Source organism: Heliconius melpomene, chromosome 3 (genome assembly GCF_056956725.1).
Source record: "Heliconius melpomene rosina isolate 202511_hmr_F chromosome 3, ASM5695672v1, whole genome shotgun sequence".
In the NCBI taxonomy this organism is placed as follows: domain Eukaryota; kingdom Metazoa; phylum Arthropoda; class Insecta; order Lepidoptera; family Nymphalidae; genus Heliconius; species Heliconius melpomene.
Genome location: NC_140391.1, coordinates 902707 through 927309, shown reverse-complemented (window position 1 = coordinate 927309; position 24603 = coordinate 902707). Strand labels below are relative to the sequence as shown.

Here is a 24603-nt window from a genome sequence, read left to right as displayed (position 1 = left end):
GTACTAATTAATGTAGAATATATTTTTATTATATTTATAATTTGTTTAATATGTACATCCTAAATTTATGTATGTTTGTATAAGTATCCATCCACTTATTATAACATTTCATCTTTTAAATTTTTAACCGGTCTAATAAGAATTTAAAAGTAAATATATCATTTATGCGTCTAGGTTTACGTCTCTATAATAGTATTCCGCAATGTGTTCTAGAATTGATGCTGCTGAAATTTAAAATAACTGTAAAAGCGTTAATTAGAAATATTTTTAGATAAAATCATTGCAAAGCAAGTAAGATAGCTATCATTATTGTATGAAGCAATAAAATTGTAACATGAAATTTGAAAAGAGCAACTGTTGAGTTTCTTGCCGGCTCTTCTCACTCAACAGAGCTGCCTTCCGAATCGGTGGTAGCTTCATGTATTCAAAAGTGCTTATAAAAGAATTTGATTTGAATAATGAATTTGATTTAAAGATAATCTTTATAGAATTTCACCCAACAACAGTTACAACAAACACATTTAATTAGATGTCAGACTCATCACGATGCGATGGTATGACAATGAAATTGTTCTAAATAGCAAATATTTGTTCTCAGACTTCCAACTAAGGAAGGGTAAAAATGGTGACGAGTTGCCTCTCAGTAGGAAGGTCCGCACCACGCTGCTCGCAGAGGGGCGCGTGCCGGACTCCATCTTCACACACCTCGTTACTTACTTCTCCGTGTTCGTCTCGGCCGATGTGCTCTCCTTTCATGATACTAGTAAGTTTATGCAAAATAATAAGCTCATCTATATTAAACCTATGCATGTGTCCATGCCCATCTATATTTATATGTCTTGGTATACATAGAGTGCATTGTTTATTTATTAATTATATGATTATTATACATATCCCATAAGTTTTGTTTTCAATTTCTCACGTCCTAAGGGTGCTTGCGGAATAAGCAGATGCAGTCCGTACATCGAAGGGGTTGACGTGGGGGTAGCCTATAATCTGCCCCGAAAAATGGACTGGAATGGAATTAATTTTCTATACGACAATAAAAGTAGTTTTTGAGATTAACCAAAGAAATTATTCTTATTCTAAACTTCATAATATTAGTATACATTACATTAAGACATATCTCACTAGTCTTATTGTTATGCCGAAATAATCATATAATTTCTTTAAATTGTGTCTTTACTCTGCAGTTAACTACCTATACTGGATTACACACTGTTGCGAAGAAAAAGGGAAGACGGACCCTCAATGCGCCAGAATTGTAATACCAGAGGACGATCCAGTACATCGCTTCACTGGAGAACGTTGTCTGAACCTGACAACGCCCTGGACTTTTCAGGTTAAAGGATGTATGAAGAATAATACTATGCCGGAGAGAGTAAGTTTTTTTTACTTTATCCTGTATCCTACCTAGTGTTAACTCTTTCTGTCCGTTCGTTACACTTCGTTCCCCTCCTACCTTTGTGTCCCTTTGGGACTTTTGTCTATGTAGGTCCCAAAGCGAGGAAACGGCCGAATGTCGTTAAGCTAATTTATACATTTTATTATTCTTTAGAGTTTAGACCATAGCATAATAAGTGTCTAAACTGTGTCAAGATTTTTGTTTTTGTTTCAGATTGTATCAGCTACACCATTTCTCGATTTATCGCAACTATACGGCAGCGACAATAATAAGTTGAAAACAAAAGTAAGATTATTTAGAGATGGTCTATTGAGATATGAAGAGGAAGAAGGGAGGATATGGCCACCGAGCTATGATTTGAATATGAGTAAAATTGTTTGTAAAGTAAACGTTGGCCCAAAGGAAACTAGATGCCATGATATGGGTAAATAAAGATTGTTTTATTTTGTATGCCGGGCACTACAGGGTAGGCGGTGGGAACCTGGTGTGAAGACACTCCGTTCTCCATTTTCACCGAATTTTAGAGGCATTGTGTGTTGAGTGGTGGAACGCACTTTGCTTTGATTTCTATAGTAATGTACTTTACTTCACTTGTAACCACAATAAAAAAAAAACAATAAAAAACAATAAAAATCATCAATTTCAAGTCGATTGTTTTCCTTAATTCTTCTTAAGCTCTTATTAACTCACTCTAATTTACCCCAAACCCAATCAAGGTGACAACAGTAACAACGGCGTATTGGGTACCAACCTGTTCACTATCTGGATGTGGCGTCACCACAACCACGTGGCGAGTCAGCTCGCGCGCCTCAACCCGTGCTGGGGGGACGAGCGGCTGTTCCACACCGCGAGGGATATCAACATCGCTGTTGTTACACAGATATTCTATTATGAACTCAACGCTTTATTATTAGGTAAGTTATGTATTTGTCTCGTTGTATATGAAATTTTGAACGTATTTTGGTTTATTTATATAAATATTGTGCTAACATCATATTATTTAAACAAAATTTGTAGGACTTGCATTTACGATTATTTTTAGAATTTTGAATTTAGCTTAGTAAGTAAAGCAGGAGGTAGAGACAACTTAAAGGCACTCCATATTTGAGCACAGATTTGTTTTGATTAAATATATATTATTAATTTTAAATTATAATTTTTAGGCGAAGAAAATCTATATCAAGAAGGTGTTTTGTCCCCGTCACTTGGTTACAGGAGTTTGTATGATAAAAATTTGATGCCTGCAGTATCTATGGAATATGCTATGGTATTACGTTGGATGCACACTATACAGGAGGGGATTGCCAAGTGAGTTGAAATTACTCATAGCTATTTCACGAAATTACAGATTTTTTAAAATTAATTAAAGACAGTTAAATTATTCACTTTTAAAAAGTGAACGCTAATGCGATGCCAATTTCTTTGTGGTTTAGAAGAAAATAGAAGTCTTTTCATATTCGGTTTTTTTATGTTGTCTGACAATCTGAGTAGAAATTATCTAATAAATGGAAGTTCATGTCTCCAATTCATATCCAGGTTAGCTGTATACATATCTGTAAGTACATATATGTATAAAGTTTAAACATATATATCATTTATTTGTAGCTTCAGCTAGGGTTAAGATTCTCAGTTACCCGCTTCCCGTTGAATTTCCAAGACATTGCTTGTTGAGTGGTGTATCTCAATGCCGCTCTTTTCTCTATTAGAGCGAGGAAATGAAATTATTAAATAATTAATTCTTCTGAGCAGGAATCGAACCCACAATCAGTCTCGTTGCCAAACTGTGCCACTGAACCACCACAGTCTCATATTGATTTCAAATGCACTCTTATATTGATTTATTTTACAGTATGTACGACGGCGACGGAAATTATATAAAAAGCATGAAAATAGTAAACATGACGCTAAGGACGGGATACTTAGCAGTGGACAACAACTTAGATTATATGACGCAAGGTGCCTTCAGACAACGCATGGGGAAGATTGATAGCACCATTGATCCTGATGTAAGTTGTAACTAATGTTTTGTTTTGTTTAAATTTGTTAAACCTTTTTTTATTTTATTTTGCTTAAAACATAATTGTATTTCCATAAAAAGTTAAGAAATTAATTATTTTGGTATGAAATTCAAAAAGTTACTCAAATCGCCAAAACCTAGCCAAAGCCAATCATCCAAAGCCGTACGAAGTGTTTTAATATTAAGGTTTTCTATGCCTATCTTACTAAAAGATACTGCTTGAAGCTTAAAAAAATAAAAATAACATGTTTCTATTAAACAATTAGATAGCAGAAACAGGATTCGGTCCGATTCTTCGATTAACAGACCTGGCTTCAAGTGATCTTGCCAAAAACCGTCTGTTTGGTTTAGCGCCTTACGTCGCGTACAGGAAGGCGTGTTTCGGAGAGGATATAAGAACGTTTGATGACTTAGAAATTGCTATAGATCGTGCGGTGAGTACTGTTTTCTTAGATTGAATTTCAAATTTTATATTTTAAATCGATAAAGGCCTTCGAATGTGTGTCTCATCAGTGTCGTATAGAATAGAGGGCACTACAATCCAAAGGGATTACTGAGGCCTATATTTAATTATCAGAAACATCTACCATATCTCCGCTTCTATGGTAAGGACCTCTGCTGGCGAGAAGAGAAGTAGGGTAAGCAAGAAGGTCCATACGCTGGAATTAATGACAAGAAGAAGAAGAACATAACAAGAAAATTCTTATTAACGGCGTATGCGCCAGACGCCAGTATCATCAATTGTTTTAAATTTATTATATAACGTAAAATAATTTTGGTGACCTTAGTTCTTTGTTACCGATTCTATCTATAAGTAATATTTCCGATGAGGAATTTCATAAATTTAAAAATATACTGCTTGTAATCTCATTGAATATCAAATAATTGAAATCGCCAACTAAAAATATGCGGATTTTTTTTATTAACTTTGGTGCAATTTTATCATTACCCAGAAAATCGAGCTCTTCAAGGAGTTATACAGCTCCGTGGAGGACATCGAGCTCCTGGCGGGCGTGTGGACGGAGCGGCCGGTGCGCGGTGCGCGCGTGCCCGCCACCTTCTACTGCCTCGTGGTGGAGCAACTGCGCCGCTCCGCCGCCAGCGACCGCCACTGGTACGAGGCCGCGGACCGCCCCAATGCCTTCACCATGCGTACGTACCCTACTGTATCATAGTGTACCCTACTAGGAACTTCTGTATCACGTATGACTTATGTGCTTGTAGGTCAGCTACTACAGATCAGGAAGGCGACGGTGGCACGGCTTCTGTGCGATGTCGGCGATGGCGTTATGAGTATACAGCCTAAAGCATTCCTTGTGTCCGGTCCAGGGTAATTATTACTCGTATACTCTTTCATACTTTTCGTTTTTGGTGACAATTTTTGTATTATAGTTTTTTTATAAACAATAACTTCATATAATGCAAAAAATATTTTTTCTAAATAAAATAATATTTTTTATCGCATGGGAAATTAGTTAATTTAATTGAGAAATTGTTATCTATATTATTCTTATTTCAGGAATGAAATTGGCAGTTGTGAAGATATTGAAAGTATAGATCTTATTGCTTGGAAAGATCAACAGTGCGACGTACCTCAAAACGTACTGTATGAAGTACTATAATATATTATTAAATTAAGATTAAATTATTATATTAGTTAGGAAGTTGAATTTATTGAAATTAAAGAAATAGAAAATTAATAAATTCTATTATTTTCTGTTACATATAAGTTACTATAAAAATTATGAGTTCCACAGATGTAAATAAATAAATACTAGTAACCAAAATCGATAAAAAATCAATAAAACCAATATCGACACATTCACTAAGAAGTTGAATACATATAAGAATTCGACACAAAGGAAAAAATACGCTAAGTTTTACTTTAGGTAAAGAAAGATCGTAATCGTGTATATCTAAAGGCGCTTTAGAGACTCAATTTAATGGAATGGCTTTCTACTTGACTTGGAATGTGGGTTATTTTGTTTTATATTAAATTTTTACGTATTAAAAAAATATATAAAATAATATTAAAGTTGTCTTGGTGCAGACAGTCCTCTGACTGTAAGCAAATGTGGATTCGATGGGGTCATCATCATCGGGAAAATTGTTATATTAATCTTCATTTTCTCGCTCTTACAGACGTAGCGCGACGTTGAGTTCCAATACTCAACACGATAATTGATTTGATGCAAAGGAGGGTATATAATGTCTTAATACTATGTCGCCTCTGTCTACTCTGCTATATGAGAAAAGGCTTGAAGCTGTAAAAATATACAGGCTGTTGTTACGAGTACGACGTAAAAGTCACGAGCGCAGACTGAATTCATAGTAGTTTCTTTCTGGAAAGATTTTACCAGAATCAAGGAATTCAAAGATGGTTTTTATTTAGCTTTACTCTGTATCCCGCAGCAAAGACAAAGTCAAATAAAAATCAGTTTCACGCTGTATCCCGCACACAGCAGGGTAAGCAGAAGGAACATAATGAACACATCCTTCCCGACTTTCCGCCGAATTCTGGAGGCATTGCGTGTTGAGTGGCGGAACTAAATGCTACGCAAGGTAGGAAGAGGTAAATTAAGTGTCAAAACAGTCCATTTCTAACTCGGCCCAATTTTTGGGACATTGCATGTTGATTCGCGAAACTTAACCCTGCATTTTGTCTTCTTACCAAAATGAAATGTATGAATGGAAAAAAATTGTTCCCCAGAATGGCAATCGAACCCACAGCCGTCTTTAGAATCAGGTTGTGCCATTTGTCACGTTGATGATAAAATGAAAAAATTAATCTTCTTTAAATCTGTGTATTCTTTAAATGAATCTTGTTTAATATCTTTTATAGAACTCCTTAAATATATAGAGAAAGAATCTTTTTAGTTTTTAATTACCACTGACATTAGTGGTCACGTTAACCTTGTAATCTTGAAGGCGACCTCAAGGTCAAGTGCTATCCCCGAGCCCTGGAGGGACGAAACTAATAAAGTGGACTCCTCACTAATCGCACTATGAATTAGTTACGGCTATTCATAGCCCAGGAGGTGGACGGAAAGGTCTAGTAAAATATCACTCAGTTGTCCTCTTATGCTTTTCTATAATATTTTTGATGTTTAGGTAGAAAGGATCTATTAAATTAGAGCATTACTTTATACTAATAAAGAACGTACAATATAATATAATAATAATAATTTTAAGAAATATTTTTGGATATATAAAATATATATATATGTTTAAAGTAGCGGGATGTAACGGGTGGACTTTTTTTTATTAAAAAGAAATTTTAATTTTTTTCACGTGAACAGGCAAAATTACGGCAGGTAGTGAATAACCAAAGATGTTATAAATACATTATTTTCCAACCGCACCCTAATCTATATCTAGTTTCCTATTAGAAGATAGGGCAGTTCCGAGTTAGTAATTAGTTTACTCAACAACCCCAAGCGATTTCAAGTTAATTCGGTAGGCTTCGACAGATCACCTTAAAGGACGTCTATTGATATATCCACTATCTTTTTCAATACTGTTGTATCGGTGGAAAGCGGGATACGGAGTGTTTTAACACTAGGTAATTTCTGCCTATTCTGCAATGTGCTGGATACAGCGTGAGCTATTGAAAAAAATATAATAGTTTTTTTAATAAATATGCTGTTGAAATATATATTTTTTTTTATTTAAAGAAGAACGAATTAGAAGTAAAAAATCGTGAACTTGGTTCGTAAAAGTACGAATTTGCAGTAAAAACCTATATATTTATGATATCAAAAGTGGCCATATTGTACTGTTATCCAAAGTTATAAGGAGGACGTTTCATTAAAATTTCATTTAACTGAACCTTTAAGTGTTATAGTTTAAGGGTTGGTACTTAGGATATACATCTAAAATTTTTATTTTTACATATATTTTCTGGATTTTTTTTCTAATACTAACTGATACCCAATTGAATTTTAAAGCTATTTACATTCACATATCATTTTTTGTAGTTTGTATTTGTAGCTTGCTTATATTTTAGTTTAGCTTTACGCTGTACCCGGCACATAGCAGGCTAGGTAGAAGGAACCTAGTGTTAAGACACTCCACTCTTCTTTTTCCGCCATATTCTGGAGGCATTGAGTGTTGAGTTCGGAATTCAACGTAGCCCTTTGCGTCAACATCAGAGCGAAGAAATTCCTCCATTTCCTCGAATGGGGATGGAATTTAGTGAAATTTTTGCCTTATATCTCGAGTATGTTAAAACTATAGACCATGCAATTAAATAGGGTAAAAATAGTTCGTAAAGACCTCTAGCGACTGTTTCATTTTGTCTTTAATTATACTGTATATTAAAAAGTTTTGATTTCGGTTTCGGCTGAAAACTTTGTTTCGATCGGACACTGAGATCAAATTCTGTTGCATATTTTTTTATAGCTTCACGTTGTATCGCGCACATAAAAGGATAGGGTCAGAGGGAACCTGGGAACCTAGTGTTATTTATTTTATACAGTTTGTAAAAAGTACATTTCTTTCTGAAGAATAGACTAACAATTTAAAAACATAGAAATAATATTTTGAAATCTCAGTTATTATCAGAATTCGTCAAGAGCCAACCCTACACGGAATCTCTTTACTGAGGTAATTCAGCGAAATTGGCTGTCTCTAACACAGACGTGTCTCCCGTTGATAGGAACTTTGTTCTTTTCGTACGTCACGTTGTGTTTTAATCGTTTTTCTCATAAAAAATGGGCAATGAAAATGTAAAAATCTTAGCTTATAAGGTTTTTTCTCAATTGAGTTTGGACATTTTATGAAGGATTTTTTTGAATTTGATTTCTTTTATAACTTATGAATGTTATTACACAAATTATTATATAGGATGGGTGCACCAGTCCTGCACCAGACACCAGTAATAGACCATTTCAAACTTCAAACTTAAATATTAAGCATATTTTTAATTTCCCGCTAGTTTTTTTACGATTAGTAGCTCTGCCGTACTTCTGCTTCTGAGTTCTACGTGGAGAGGGTCGATATTATCTACATACATTTGTGTCTAGCCTATTCTAATAAAACAATATATAAATACCAAAATGTAAGGATTTAAAAAAAAACATGATAAATTCTTAATAATTTATTCATATAATCTCAAATTGTTAATTTCTTCTTAATCTATTTATTAATACACTTAAATATATAAAACAAAAAAAGTCGCTATTATCAGTAACAACATTATAAATAATGACATTTATATATCCATCTTTAGAGATAGTGACAGCGGGGATCTTTCCAGGCGTTTAAGTCAATCTTCTTAATGCTGCTGCAGCTTCCGATTTCGTTTCTAAAATGACAAATAACAATAAAAGATATCTTAGAAATATCTAAGAATAATATATATGGGTCATCGTGCATCTTGCACTGACAAGACCGTGCAGCGTTGGGTTCCGCCACTGAACGAGAAATATGTGCTATAGTTTTCGCTGTAGAAATAAATAGCTATTTCTTTAATAAAAATATTTGTTCATTACATATTATATGAAAATATTAAGATATAAAATTTGATTTACATAAGATAATAGTACTGTTATTTTGATCCGATTCTGAATGTCTTTAAATTGAAACCTAACTGTTGACTGTTGTGAGAGACAGGTGACAAGGTATTATCATAGCTTTTCTATTTTGTGTTTTCATTAGAATAACACCCACTTTGACTATCTAAAGCGGAGAAATGTTTATAATATATACGTAGGGATACCCGTACTTTTTTCACTTATAGATCATGGATGTATGTGCATGAAAAAAAAATGCAACACAACGCAATAATTAAAGAATAGAAAAGATCTTAAAGGTTTTTTAGCTTTATGCTGTATTGTGCATATAGCAGTATAAGTACAGGGAACCTAGTTCCCATTAATGTCTCGAAAATTGGGGAGAAAGTGGGGACCGAACGATCTTGACCCTAGGTTGCCTTGAATTGAACTTACCCCGGGCCTGGTATAAGGAACGCTCTAGGCTGTATGCTTGTCACACTATCACCGATGTCGCACATCAAACGCGCTATCGTCGCCTTCCTGATTTCCAGCAGCTGACCTGCAGTAATCATGTACGAGTATGTGTATATTAGTAGGGTACAGCAAAGTACAGTAGGGTACAACAGGATACAGTAGGGCACACTAGGGTACAGTGGTGTACGTACGCATTGTGAAGGCATTGGGGCGGTCCGCGGCCTCGTACCAGTGGCGGTCGCTGGCGGCGGAGCGGCGCAGCTGCTCCACCACGAGGCAGTAGAAGGTGGCGGGCACGCGCGCGCCTTGCACCGGCCGCTCCGTCCAAACGCCCGCGAGGAGCTCAATGTCCTCCACGGAGCTGTATAACTCTTTGAACAGCTCGATTTTCTGGGTAATGAGAAGAGTATTCTAAAGTTTAGAAATTAATACAGAAATCTTAGTTGATTAGGAACATGTTGATCAAATTTTAGTGAAATATTAATTTTATTTCAAAGTAGTATTTTGAAATTAGCTATAGGTATCTCTATTTTTTGTAAAGTCCGTTTAAAAAGGAAAAATATTAAGTAATACGTTACCCATTGTTTAGTACGTTGCCTTGGGGTAAAGCGTTCATACAAAAACTAAAACATTATTTTCATGTCTTAGTTATATTTGTCGTTTCAAATAACGATTTTTATGATAATAAAGATCTTTATAATAAATAGAAATAGGATTTATATAAAAAAATATGTTAAACCTACCTCAGGGTTTATAGCAACTATAAGATCGTCAAACGTTCTTATAGTTTCTCCGAAGCAGGCTTTTCTATACCAGGTATAAGGTGCGAGGCTGAAGAGGCGATTCTTTGCTAGGTCACTTGTCGGTAAGTCCGAAACTCGTTGTAGTGGTCCGAGCCCTATTTCTGCTATCTAGTAATAGTAAAAATCTTTTAAAATTAAAAATGAATGTAATTTCTTTTATTTTTTAAAAGGATTTTTGAAACCACGAGGGGTTATAAATATGTCACCCAAGTGGGTTTTGAAAATGAAAACTCAAAATTGTTCTCAAAATGGAAGGCTGGTTGTCGATAAATATCTTAATTGCCATATTATTGCCAACTTAAAGTAAAAACATAATTGCTATACATATGTATGCGTTTTCCTAATTATATAGAGTTGAGTTTTGCCACTCAGCTTAAAAGTTATCATCTACTTTCCAGTTTCACACCTAGTGTTATGACAGTGTTTCGAACTCTACAAATTCGAACCATAGCTATTCGGGACATATTGAGTGGTTGAAATTAACCATTGGTTTGTGTAGACGCTATCTCACTGTTCCACGACGGCTTGGATTTTATAACTACATATATTATATAAATGGGTAAAAAATTTACATCAGGATCCACAATATCATCTATGTTGGCAGCCGGCTGTCTAAAAGCTCCTTGCGTCATGTAATCTATGTGGTTTTGATCCGCCAGGTAGCCAGTTCTCAATGTTAAGTTGACGATTGGGATGCTCTTAAGATAGTTGCCTTCTGTGTCATACATTCTGTAACAAGTATTTATTTACTTTTATTATACATATTAAATTTGATAAAATTTCGAAATAAACCAATAACGTAAACCAATTCTATAAGGGTTCCGTTTTTACCTTTTGCTATGGAACCCCCAAAAAGTATCATATTATTAGCATACAAAAAAAAATCTTCATAACACAAGAAAAATTGATCAACCACAGTAAATAAAAATAGTCAAATACAAATCAAAAGAAGGCTTACAAGGGTTTATATATAAATTCGTAGGCTTTTGAACGTAAATATCGACTTTGAACGTCTGAGTATTTTAATTAAATGTTAATTGAATCGAAATGTTGTTTACAATAATTTCTATCGCAACGACGATTTGTTTGATGTAGTCTATTTTAGCCACGAGTAGTCGCCACTAACGAAATACAAAAATTAAAAATAAAAGAAGTCTTGTGATAATTGAAGATTCCAATTAAAGAAATAGATAAAACTGTAAGGCTAAAGTACCCAAAAAAATAAAAGATACGTAAAACGATAAGTTAAACTCATAGCACAAATTACAGAAGCTGGTAACGAGTCAAGTCACGGGGTTGAGTTCAGTTACTCAACACGCTACGTCTCGAAAATTCGAAAAAATAAATATATATATTTATACACGTATGTTTATATACTTACTTAGCTATGCCTTCCTGAATGGTATGCATCCATCTTAACACCAGGCCGTATTCCATAGACACCGCCGGCGGCACATTCTCATTGTACAAATCTCTATGTTCCGGTGTAGGAGATAATATACCTTCTCTCAAAAGGTTTTCTTCACCTGAAAAAATATTTAAGTTATTCCCTCGGTGAGTGAGCCCGACTCGCGCTTGTCCAATTTTTTATTTGATGCCATGGGCTTAAAAAGAAGTATTTCTTACCTAATAACAAAGCGTTGAGTTCATAATAGAATATCTGTGTAACAACAGCGATGTTGATGTCCCTCGCGGTGTGGAACAACCGCTCGTCTCCCCAGCACGGGTTGAGGCGCGCGAGCTGAGTCGCCACGTGGTTATGGTGACGCCACATCCAGATTGTGAACAGGTTGGTACCCAATATGCCGTTGCTACTTTCTTCTCCTTAAATTATTTAAGGAGAAGAAAGTATATTTTTTTAGTTCTTTGCTTAAAACTATATACCGTACATGTATCGTTCAATTTTCGAAATATTGAGTGCTGAGTGGCGATATTCAGCGTCGCCCTTTGTCTTCTCTTCAGAGCCAGGAATTCTTTTCAGAGGAAGCAATTGATGGAGGAAAGGAAGGTTTATTAGATATTCAGAGGGAACCTAGCGTTAAGACATTCCATTCCCTACTTTTCGCCGAATTTTCCAGGCAATGCGTGCGGCGGAACGGAACTTAACGTCGCGCTTTTATACTTTGCGCGTCCCAATCAAATGTTTGTGACAATGCTTCAAAGAGATTATAAGACTAAATACCTCAAAAATATACCGTTAAACCGTAAACCACAAAATACACCGCAATGATATCTGAATTTATGAATAATATTTAAATAAAAGTATTCCAAAGTGTTCATGGAACTGGCTAAACGATGTTCATTAAATTTATAAATTTGATTTATGTAAATTACACTTCATTTTAACTCGTGTTAAAAAGTGGTATAGTAAATTTAAGTTGTGAAAAGTGGTATAGTAAATTTAAGAGATATGTAAACATCAACAAATTATAATAATATAGGTACAACTCACACTGAATTTTGCGTATAGCACGGTAAACAGAGGGAACCTATTGTTAAGACACTCCACTTATCACGAACAGCCCTATTTTCGAAAAACTACTCAACACAGTGTTTGAAAACGGGCGAAAAGTGGTGAACGGAGTGTTTTGACATTATTTTACATTGCGGTGGGAAACTCTGTGATGCGGAAAAAAAATGATCGGACGGATCTGTTAAATTTTTAAAAATACCTATGTCATGACACCTTGTTTCTAATCCTTGGTTGAGGAGACATAGCTTGATGTTAGGCTTAAAAGACGGCGGCCACATTCTGCCCTCTTCCATTTCGTATCTTAACAAGCCATTTTTAAATAACCTTATCTTGGTACTATTACTATATATATGTGATAAATCAAATAGTGGCGTAGCGGTTATAATCTGAAAAAGAAAATATTTCGAATCTCCAAATATCGTTAATAAAATTTTATTATTTATAGTAATATTATTTTTTAGAGGCGTAGTTCATTTTACATTTTTAACGATATTTAAATAAATTAAATATTTAGTTAAAAACATACCCGTTCAGGTTTAGTGTTATTCCTAACACACCCCCTAGCCTGAAACGTCCACGGATGTGTCAAATTGAAACATCTCTCATTTGAAAAGCGATGTACAGGATCATCGTTTGGTATGTACTGTCTTGCACATTCCGGATCTGACTCCGCTTTCTTGTCACAGCAATCCCTCCAAACTAGATAGTTAACTGTAATTAAATTTAAAAAATATATTGACTCTAAACTAAAAACCACTTGAATTTTTGATTTTTTTTTTAACCACTTGAAAGGGCTGCTTGCCTTTAAAATTTGAATTGGGCCCAACTATTGATACTAATAAACTATTGGGCTTATTTTTCGCATTGTAGTTTCTTTTGCAGTCAAGTTATTTACAATTATAATTTTTTTATTAAACAAGGCTTAACTGACATCATACTCGTAGTTCGTAAGTTAAAACAAAAACGTTATAAACAAGATTACACTAATATAAAATAATTATACAAAATTTATTATAATAAAAATATTTCTTATCTTCCAAACGATTCGTCACACTTTAGTGATTATGAATAACAATAAAGTTAACAAAACCATCCTTGCGTTCGCCACTAGCAACTAGTAAGTAATATATTTTTTTTAACTTTACGCCTTCTCCTGCACATAGCAGGTTAAGCAAAGGGAACCTGGAAGAAGAAAACATTCCGTTCCCATTAGGACACTTTCGTTCCCCGCTTTCCACTAAATTGTGGAGGCATTGCGTGGGAGCGGCAGAACTCAACGCCGCGCATTTTCTCCTTACCAGCCCGAGCAAATAAAAATACAATATTAAAAAAAGAATCCTCCGAGAGAGAATTAATTCCGCAACCGTTGCATTTACAGTCACACCCTTCTATCGGGCCACTCCAGCATAATAAAATGTGTCTATAAACTTACTAGTATCATGAAAAGAGAGAACATCAGCAGAGACGAACACGGAGAAGTACGTGACGAGGTGCGTGAAGTAGGAGTCCGGCACGCGCCCCTCTGGCAGCAGCGTGGTGCGGACCTTCCTACTTGGAGGCAAATCTTCACCATTTTTACCTTTCCTTGGTTTGAAATCTGTAAAATAATAAAATTATCCATACCTACATTATAAATTCGAAAGTAACTCTGTTTGTCTGTCTTTTACGCAATCAGGGCCAAACCGCTAATTTAATTGTGTTAAAATACTCATATAGAGATACTTGAGGGTCTCGGGATGAACATAGGATACTTTTTTCACATATTTGTAATATTTTCTATATATACCAATATAAAAAAATACTTATTAATTTCACATGTAATTTATCCTGCCATGTTAATAACAATCGTCGCTAAGCGACCGTTGCTAAGCGACCGTTGCTAAGCAACGATTTGCAAAGAATGTTGTTGTTAGAAAACGTCACCCAAAATGAGCTTGCTCAAGGCATCTCTCTATTGAAAACTGAAAATAATTTCATAAATATATTTAATAAATATTCGTATAGTTCAGGCGGGCGGAGCCGCGTTCGGGTCCACTAGTAATATATAAATCTCATATTTTACAATATCTTCTTCAATGGGGACTCTCTAAAATCAGTACGCTGTGTTATGTCTGAAGTGACAATAAAAGTAAAGAATGCTTTAATTAATAATTAAATCCTCTATTTTATAGTTCGTGGGATAATAATGATAAAATTGAAAAATCAGCATTATACCTTTATCATAAACTGGTGGTAGTACATCCAGTGACGGTGTATGAGCGGCGCCTGAACTTGGATATCGTAAATTGTTGCAAGATCCATCCAAGCGTCTCCCTTCGTGGTAATCACAAGGTTTGATTTTATTAACACACCAACTGTAATTATAAATTATAGTCCTAAATGCGGCTTCGCCCGCTTAAAATTATTTTTATAATATGGAAAAAAGTATCATCTAAATCCTTTTAGCAGTTTTTGATCGATGCTCATAAATTTTCACATTTATAATATGAGTAGGACAAACTGTCACTGCGCCCTGACTGTAAAAGAGACACCTGGGTGTTCATTTGTCACTCGTGTAACAATGCCTGGACACTAAGATTGAAAGTGTCTCGATGAGAACGGAGTGTCTTAACATTAGGGTTAAGACAGTCTTAGATTTGATCTGTTTGATGCGGGATACAGCGTGTAGCTAAAAAAACAATTCTCCCGAGTTATTTAAAATTATGAATATTTATCTAAGAATAGGTTTGAGAAACAATAAGCTAAATTTGTAACGCATAACCTTACAAAATAGTATATCGTATATTAAATGTAGGTACTTACAAAGTAGTATTTTCTTTTACATGCTCTTCATATTCTTGCCGCGTTATCATTCTCCCGGTAAACGAGTCAAATAGCTGTGCCTCAACCGCGCATAGAACTGGCACTATTGATATCCACGACAATATTGTCAGATACAAGAATCGTATCATTATTGATGATATTAAATTTAAATGATGTTCTAATTGTTTAAATATGTATTTATTGTAGGATAGATAATCTGTAAAAATAATAATTATATTAACAATTTTAAAAGACACATTTTGTCTTCGACACTACTAATTATTTTAACTTTATTTTATTTTCCGTATATAACGGAGTAGGCGCACGGAACTTAGTGCTAAGACACTCCGTACCCCATGCGCCGCCAAGTTCTGCGTTAATGCATTAAGTGGCGTTACTCAACGCCGTACTTGAGATTTCACTTGGTTGAAATTGAAGAAAAATACAAAAGTATTAAAGAAAGAAAAACTAACAAGTTAATTGTGTTTTTTCTAGATGTCAATTAAAATTTCACTTAAATATTTTTTATTTCTTTAAGTTAATTCTTAATACGACACACGGCTTTTATTTTTTTAATATAATTTAAATTAAAAATAGGCACTGTTCACGCTCTTTCAATATATTTAACGAAATGAAATATATTACGTTAAAACTTCCTTTTATCCTTAAATACTTGCAGAATGTATAAATAGTAATACGGTAGTAAGTAATATGTTTGTGTAAATTAACATAATATTGCAAAGCTTTTAAATTAATAACTTTATAGGGTTCCGCACCTCAAAAAAGAAAAGAAGGAATCCTATAGAGTATTTCCCATAAATATAGTGTTATGTAATTTTGTGAATTCAAGAAATGAGAAAAAAGAATAAAAATCAGTTAAGTATGAGTCAGACTCGCTCATTTTAGGTCAATAGTGTGAAAATTTAATTTTGTATGAAATAAATTACAAATATAAGTTTGTAATTATTTTTTCAATGAAATACCTATAGAGTTCCACTTAGTTTTCTGGATTTTTTCCTTTTCTCTTAGCTGCTGGTTTTGATTTCGCGGCGCATTTAATGCAAAATACAAATTAAATGCTCGTATCTCTTCATTGCGTTGACTTAGCAACTTTCTGTGCTTTAGAGGACTATAAACTTTAATAAATGATATTAATCTCAGCTTGATACATTCACGTGATCTTGAGATAAAGAGGCTTGACAGACGGACAAATGGATAGCAAAGTGAATCGTGTGGAAATGGGCCATAAAAACCCATTAAAATAATTATTTATCAGTATATTACAGAAAAAATATTACGAATTTATATTTATAGTTCATTTTGTACAAGTTCAAAGCCTATCGTGGCGCAAGGACCCAAGCGTACGAGGAAATGAAATAATTCATATTTTCATTTCTTCACTTTGGTAACCACCACAATTCAGAAAGTGGGGAAGTGTCTAGGCTTCCAGGTTCCCTCTTCCTGCCCTGGTATGTGTCGGATACAGAGTTAAGGTAAAAAATACGATCAGATGCTGTCAGCAAATAAAAAAATGCTACTGTGATTTGTTTACTGTGCTAGGTAATGCGTACTAAGTGTTGAGACCCCTTTGCGCCGAATGTTTGAAGCTTTGCGTGTTGAGTAACGGAACTCACAATCCATCGCGTTCTAGTCACACGCTGGCGGCCCTGAGCCATAATTAGCCAAAGAAATTTATAATAATATATTATGCAAAAAATGTTTTTTGTATAATTTCAACACGTGAAACACACGAGATAACAATTAAGTTTTCGTAAATAAAGTAATGTAAAAAGGCAATTAAACGTACTATATGGTAAATTTACTTAACATCATACTATTATAATATTTTAAAAGTGAATGTTAGTTTCTTTATTACGCTTTCACGCAAAAACTACTCAAGCGTTTATCATGAAACTTTGTACACACTCTTAGGAGTATTAGAAAAGATACAATGTTTTTTATAAAAAAAAATATTTTAACAATATAACTTAGTTTTATAAAATACTAGCGGCCCGCTAGCGGTTTCACCCGCGTGAACTATGTTATTATTAATTTCTCTCCATGACTACGTCCTAGTGACGTCTATGCAAAATCTGAGACTCCTAGCATTTGTAGTAATGAAGTTTCATACAAACTTTCGACCCCAAAAACAATCCCTTAGAAATCGAATATTGCAAATTCCCGTCTTAGCGCGCACCTACGTCCTAAAAGTAACTCCTATGCAAAATTTGAGATACCTAGCACTTGTAGTTTCTGAGATTTCGTGATGAGTGAGTGACCTTTCGATTTTATATATATAGATAACTTTCTTTGGCTTTAATATAAAAATAAGTTTAGGTTAATAAGTAAAAGTTAATATAAAAATAAGGGAGCGAAGCCACGTTTCAGTCTCGAGTAATTTATATTTTTTCTTCAATTCTGGATCTACAATTACATGTAGTAAATTATAATAATTGTTATTTTTATAATAATTATTTTTAATTAACTCTCACGTGTTAATGTATGTACGAGGTTAATATTATTAAAACTTTTTTTGTATACATATTTCGAGGCCGACGTGGCGCAGTGTGACTTTAAACGTGATGGTTGTAGGTTCGATTAGCACTTGCGGAAATAAAATATTTAATATTTTTATTTCTTTGCTTTGGTACAGAGGCTATGCGTGGCGTTTAGTTTCATCACTCCACTCGCAATGTTAAAGAATTCAGCGAAATAAAGGGGAACGGAGGTGTCTCAATCGAAAATGAAGTGTATTAAGTATTAACACTACGTCGCCAGGCTTAAAACAAATGCCATTGGATAGATCTTGTTAATAGAAACTACTTTTGTTCTGACAGCTTTGTTCACACAGTTGTTCGCTAGAAAATTTTAGACAAAAATTATAATTAATATAACGTTTTTTATTGTGCTTATTACTTTGATTTATGGTAATACTTTATTTAGCACACTGTCTCGATATGTTAATTGCACCAGCGTATAAAAAAATTACAGTAGATGATCCCTAAGTCGCGCGTACCCTAAATACCAGACTAGAGATTTTGAAGTAGATTTAATTATAGTGCTTATGAATGTAATCATACTATTAAATAAATATAATTATTAGCTTTACTTTCATGAATGAAAAATTAATGAAAAAACACGAACCTTAACACTATTATATCTCTAAACGGACAAGTGTGACAACAAAGCTATAATAAGAAAGGAAAGAAACCCATTGTCCTTTGATATTTATTTAAGTAGTTGATTATTATTACAAAACAAGACAAATAAATAAAAATAAATAATTTTTAATTACGCAGTTCATTTGCATAATATTTTTTTTATTCTGTTTATATAGTTTGTATAAACATAGAGCGGTTTTTATATGTATTAATTTTTTTGCTAGCAAGTAAAACCTATTAATATAATTAAAGATAATGAAAATAAGTAGGTAATTTATTGTACTATTATGTTTCCAGCATTTCTGTTTTTTGTTTGTAGTACACCTATATAAAATGTATATACGAATATATATACATACTAATGGGCCCGGACGCGGCTACGCCCGCGAAAATATAAGCCTAAATAATTAAATTAAGTTAAAAAATAATAATAAGTGGAGATTTATTATTAGAAAAAATATCTGAGTAGCAGAAATGAACAAACAAAAGAAGTAAAAGTAACTAAAGGAAATTTTTAATATTAGAAAAAGTACCTAAAGTTTGCCGTGCGCGCGTACTTAACATTTTTCTATATTAAATAATGATTAATTTTTGCGAACAATATTAAATCCCATTCCCAAATGATTAAAATTACGATATTTTAAGTGTATAACATCGGTATAGATAACCGAACTGAGATAAATTAATTATAAGCAGCAAATAATTACATAAAAAATAATAGTAATTAGAAAATATATAAAAATTTACAAAATCATCAAAGTCATCTGCCCGTTCGCGTCGGTCATACTATACCACTCGTAGGCTAGGTCATTTCGAATCAGTGACATCTTAATTATTTATTAGAATGTTATACAGTAAACTATAATTTCCATCTAGATGAAATGCTAAAAGTGACTATTATATTTATTTTCATAAGGATGAATATCAAATTATAGAAATCATCTAATTTTTGTTAATGTATACAAATCTATATCGGCGCGCGCCATGTATGCATTTGCAAACTCACTTTGGGTGACGTTTTCTTAAAACAACAAACTTTGCAAGTCGTTGCTTAGCAACGCGTAGCGACGATTGTTATTAACATGGCGGAATAAATTGCTTGTCAAATTAATTATTTTAATATATTGGTATATATCGGAAATATTACAAATATAAGAAAAAAAAATATCCTATGTTCATCCCTGGACCCTCAAGTATCTCTATATGTGTATTTTATTACAATTAAATTAGCGGTTTGGCCCTGATTGCGTAAAAGACAGACAGACAGACAGACAGACAGACAGAGTTACTTTCGAATTTATAATATAGGTATGGATAATAAAATTGTAACTGACCCATCTGTATTTGGATGATATATGAGAAAAACCTTTTTTTATTCAGCTTCACGCTGTATTCCGTGAGTAACAGTGTTGGCATAGGGGGCCAAGTGTTAAGACATTACGCTTCCCACTTTCCGCCGAGTCCTGGAGGCATTGCGTGTTGAGTGACGGAACTCTTGATATCAGAGCGAAGAAATGAAAATATTATTAAATAAAATTATTCATTCTCTCGAATGGAGTTCGAACACACAACCGTCGCTTTACAGTCACATCTTGCTCACGTCGGCTTCTTTTTTGAAGTCGGTTAATAAATAAGACGTGGGTACACACATATATGAGTACATATAATTTAGAATTTTTCAACACAATTTACTCCCAGACGGCCCGTATTAGGTATTCAATCTCGTTAGTACGATAAATAAATAATTCCGCACACTTGACAGTGCGCCGCGAGGCAGAGGCACGCGCGTGTTTAACAGCTTATCTCACCTTCTCTTCGCGCTTCATTACCGTGAGTGAGCGTTCGGTGAAAGCGGGTGAAGTCTTATTCAATTATCTTTTTTGTCTTTTTTTTATTTTCACGCTCTATCCCGCAAATAGCAGGGTAGGCAGAGGGAATCATTAAGACATTTTCGTTCCCCACTTTCCCAAAAAAATGTGTTTTTCACTCAAAAATTATATTTTATAAATAATTTATATGGCGAAAATCAAAGCGCGGCCGCTTTGATTCGTTACCTGAGCGAGTATTTGGGTTATTTGAATTAAAAACAAACTTTATATATTATATAAAGAAAAAAAAAGAACTTATATAATTGGTCAACAGGGCTATCCTGTTTTGTCATGAAAATAAAGGTTTCAATGTTGCCTTATTGCGAAAATACCCATACCGAGCATATTGTAGGAATTGTGAAAAAAATATATATTTGCCGAAACAATATGTCGAATCGTGTAGTTAGAAGGAAAATTACACCGCCCTTCAAGATTGCTGACTTTTATATTTATTTTAGAGATCCTTTGGCTAGTGGTTCACCAATTTCTACAAATATTCATAAATTTACAACCTCACACAATAACCATATATTTTTTACTTTCTCTTTCTTATAATTCACTAAATGCATCAGAGAAGGTTCACATAGTATTCCCCATATATCGGGGTAGATAGACAAGCCTAGGTAAGATCCCCCGATTTCCCATTTTCCGCGCCGCGTGTTGTCTTCTTGCCAGAGTAAAGAAATGAAAATTATTAATTCCCCCTGTGTGAATTGAACTTTAACCTGCGCGTTTATCGTCAGATTCCATGCCGTTGCTCCACCACGACCACAAACACTTTACTTTTGTTTTATTTTCAAATTTTAAAAATAATTTTCAGAATATTTTGTTGCTTGGTAATATGCGGAAGGCGGAACCATCCTGGAACCTGTGGCCCGCTCGAGCACGATCAATTTTTTTTATATATTTGCAGGATATTACATTTTTCAAAGGTTATATATGAATTGTATAAATGGTATTATACAGTTTACCCTTTGGTATAACGTAATATATTATATTTGAAGAAACAACTTTTATGTTACATTCGTGACATGGTCTGATTCTTACCCGTTGTGTTTATTTGATATTTATATTATTTTATATTTTAGCATGAAAGTATTATCTAAATAGTTATTACCCTCTTCTATTGTCACGACAAACTATTAAAAAGTTGAAATTTGGTATATGGAATTCTATGGAATCCTATGAAACTGGCAACAAACTAGATTTTCCATCTTATGTCTGAAATCTACGAAAACAAATGTGGCGGGCGACGACTTGTTTTCTTCCTCCTGGCATTAATCCCGGCTACTGCCAGGGTCCGTCCTCCTACTAAACCTACTCCACTTTGCACGGTCTTTTGCGACGACTAGTATAACTATATAATTATTTTTTTGCCTGTAATCAAGAAAATGTGTGATGAGTGCAGAGCTTACCAGCGGAATAAATCCTACTAACCCCCAGGTATTTTCACAAAGCGTCGGGTAGGGATCAAATCCACACCCATTGCGTTTACAAGCTGATGTATCACACTGCGCCCTGATGGCCTCCAAATTTCATTAGTTTATAATTTTTAATATCTTTCAATATACAAACGTAACTAAAATTCATTTATGAAAAGTAATCATAAATTTTCACAGTAACAGATATCATTTTAACTTCGTTTGATGCTTGACGTCCAAGTTCTGCTGACGTCAGTTCTTAGTAACTTTGACTTAAATTTGAACTTACAGAGCAAATGCTTTCAAAGGAATACGTTTTCTCTCTTATTTTTTTTAATAAAAGAGAAAACGAAAAGAAAACTAGAAGAAAATATCTAGTAAAATTCCTGGTGAAGTATGGGTATATTAAAATGGTTTATAACACACAAGCGTGTGACAAACGTGAGGAGGTTGTGCGTTCGATTCCAAATGAAGGAAATGACATATTTAATATTTTCATTTCCTTGCTTTGGTAACGGAGCAAAGTTAGAGTTTTTTGTGATTGTTTTTTGTTTTAACGCTGTGTCAAATTTTGCGTGAGCACTGGAACAATCGATCTTAGTGTGTGCTTTATTAGTTTGGAGTTCTTAATTTATTTTTAATATAAGTAAGAAAGTCTAAACTTTGTTGTCCTATTGACAGAAATCTTCCTTTTTTGAAGTCGGTTAAAAGTGCTGTAATTTTCTAAACGGTACACTTCAGGTGTAAACGAAAGCTTTGCTTGCTTTAAATCGATATCGGTCGGCGTTCGATGTTGTTACGACTGGGTTCTATTTATGTTTTACATTATATTTTTCAGAGATCTATAAGCACATATGGTAAATTTTGTAAGTGTATGTTTATATATTTATCTACATTACACATTTCCCTGAACTTCCACTTGCACCCATGCACTTTCATGTTTAAATATAGTTAAATACCTGTCATATTTGAAGTTATTTATATAAATATTTTCTTGAGTTGGATTTGAACAAAAAGTACCCACTATCTCTCTTCATGCGCTCTGATATACCCATATTTCTATTAAAATTGAATACCATATATATAAAACAAAATTATGGCATATTCAATTGTTTCTTAGAAATTACAAGATGTATTTGTTAACAATACACATTTGTATTTTACGTTCAATTTTGTATCAAAATACAATATTGATAGTGTATTGTTAGTTGGACGGATCGCCGAGCAATCTCATACGAGTATAGCTGTAGTCTCTCGAGGCTGAACTAATAACGGCCCTAATATTATATTATATTGTTCCCAAATATAATAAATAAATCAATGTATTGACGCCTTTTGTTGTGGAATTTGAAGTAGAGACAAACAATAGTTCTTGGATCGAGTCTTTACAATATGTATGTACAATATACAAGTATATAGGAATTACCTGTGATCTCACACGTGTGATACAGGATTAACATTATGTTTATTTTCTTATGTTATTATTTTTTATTAGTTTCACGCTGTATCCCGCATATAGCAGGATAGGTAAAGGGAACCCGAAAATCTTATGTTACCATTAAGACGCTTTCATCCCCTCTTCGAGTCATGGGCCGTTTTCGCCGAATTCTGGAAGCATTGCATGTTGAGTGGCAGAACTCAATATCACTTTCCCTCAACATCAGAGTATGGAACTGAGGATATGGAAATATTAATTGTTTTATTTCCTCGAGTGGGAATAGCATCGTTATCTATATATACATACTTATACAATCATTTTTAATGAACACAAAGCTACTACTAGTAGGTACGGCAGTTCTGCTAAAAATAGCCGACGAGAATGTAAATTATAACTGTCAAGGGTATATCTGAAGACATTTGCATGTCAGAATAATGGAGGCATTGCAAGTTGAATGGCGGAACTCAACGCTTTATTTTTACTCGAGATCGAAGAAACGTAAATACTTATTAAATATTTCATTTCCCCGAGTGGCAATCGAACCCACAACCTGATGCAATAGATATAGGAAAATAATCCTTATTTATATTTCAATTCCAATTATCTCAAACTTTCAATTAAAATGCCTCTTGGTTTGGCCAATTTGAAAAACTTTTAGGTTTGAAATTTTGTTTCGAAGTTTTCGCGTTCATTCGAGGCGTTAATATGATTAAGACGAGATTCGAATTTCATAGACTTCATTGAATGTGTCTGTTCAATTTATAATTAAAATAGAATTGAGATTTTATCGTACATAGAAAATCCGTTTATTTGTTCATAGAAAATTAACTTTTTGGGTGTTTAGCAGAATGAAATGGTAACTAATGAGACGAGAGAGTGCGTTTGCCATTTGACTGAGTGCAATTTGATTGTTATTATTATCATAATTGTTTTCACGCTATATCCTGGGAAACTGGGAACCTAATATTAAGGCACTCCGGTCCCATTAAGACACTTTCGTTCCGAATATTTCGCAGAATTCTGGAGGCATTGTGTATCGAATGTGTATGTGACGGAACTCAACACCGAAACTTGCCTAGTTACCGGAGCGAGAAACTAAAACTACTGAATGTTCATTTCCTCGTTCCATAAATTTAAGAATAAAGTAGTAAAGTTCACAAATATAAAATGCTTATAATAAATAATATATTGAAAAAAAATCAATTTACCGTTTTTTGATGAGAAAAGAGGATCGAAACGATCGTCG

The 24603-nt window shown here is 33.9% G+C and overlaps 2 protein-coding genes across 2 annotated transcripts in view; one reads left to right on the top strand and one right to left on the bottom strand.

Moving 5' to 3' along the window:
• The first annotated feature begins 546 nt into the window (after positions 1-546).
• On the top strand, positions 547-5079 carry LOC146539772 (peroxidase-like). The gene is made up of 10 exons (XM_085207925.1): positions 547-763; positions 1194-1381; positions 1619-1829; positions 2122-2319; positions 2569-2713; positions 3255-3411; positions 3689-3856; positions 4376-4574; positions 4647-4752; positions 4942-5079. Exons 1-10 carry the CDS (start codon positions 547-549, stop codon positions 5042-5044), a joined length of 1692 nt encoding a protein of 563 aa, XP_085064051.1. The 3' UTR covers positions 5045-5079.
• Positions 5080-8505: 3426 nt separating this feature from the next.
• Positions 8506-24603, bottom strand: part of LOC146539771 (peroxidase-like) — a 59779-nt gene continuing 43681 nt past the window's right edge. Inside the window, exons 2-13 of the mRNA XM_085208038.1 lie at positions 15470-15686; positions 14882-15021; positions 14100-14264; positions 13194-13378; positions 12867-13053; positions 11821-12018; positions 11576-11720; positions 10767-10923; positions 10135-10302; positions 9583-9781; positions 9371-9476; positions 8506-8727 (exon numbers count right to left, since the gene is read on the bottom strand). Coding sequence (XP_085064164.1) covers positions 8649-8727; positions 9371-9476; positions 9583-9781; positions 10135-10302; positions 10767-10923; positions 11576-11720; positions 11821-12018; positions 12867-13053; positions 13194-13378; positions 14100-14264; positions 14882-15021; positions 15470-15618 — 1878 coding nt within the window. The 5' untranslated portion in view covers positions 15619-15686 and the 3' untranslated portion in view covers positions 8506-8648. The remainder of the gene's footprint in view (positions 8728-9370; positions 9477-9582; positions 9782-10134; positions 10303-10766; positions 10924-11575; positions 11721-11820; positions 12019-12866; positions 13054-13193; positions 13379-14099; positions 14265-14881; positions 15022-15469; positions 15687-24603) is intronic.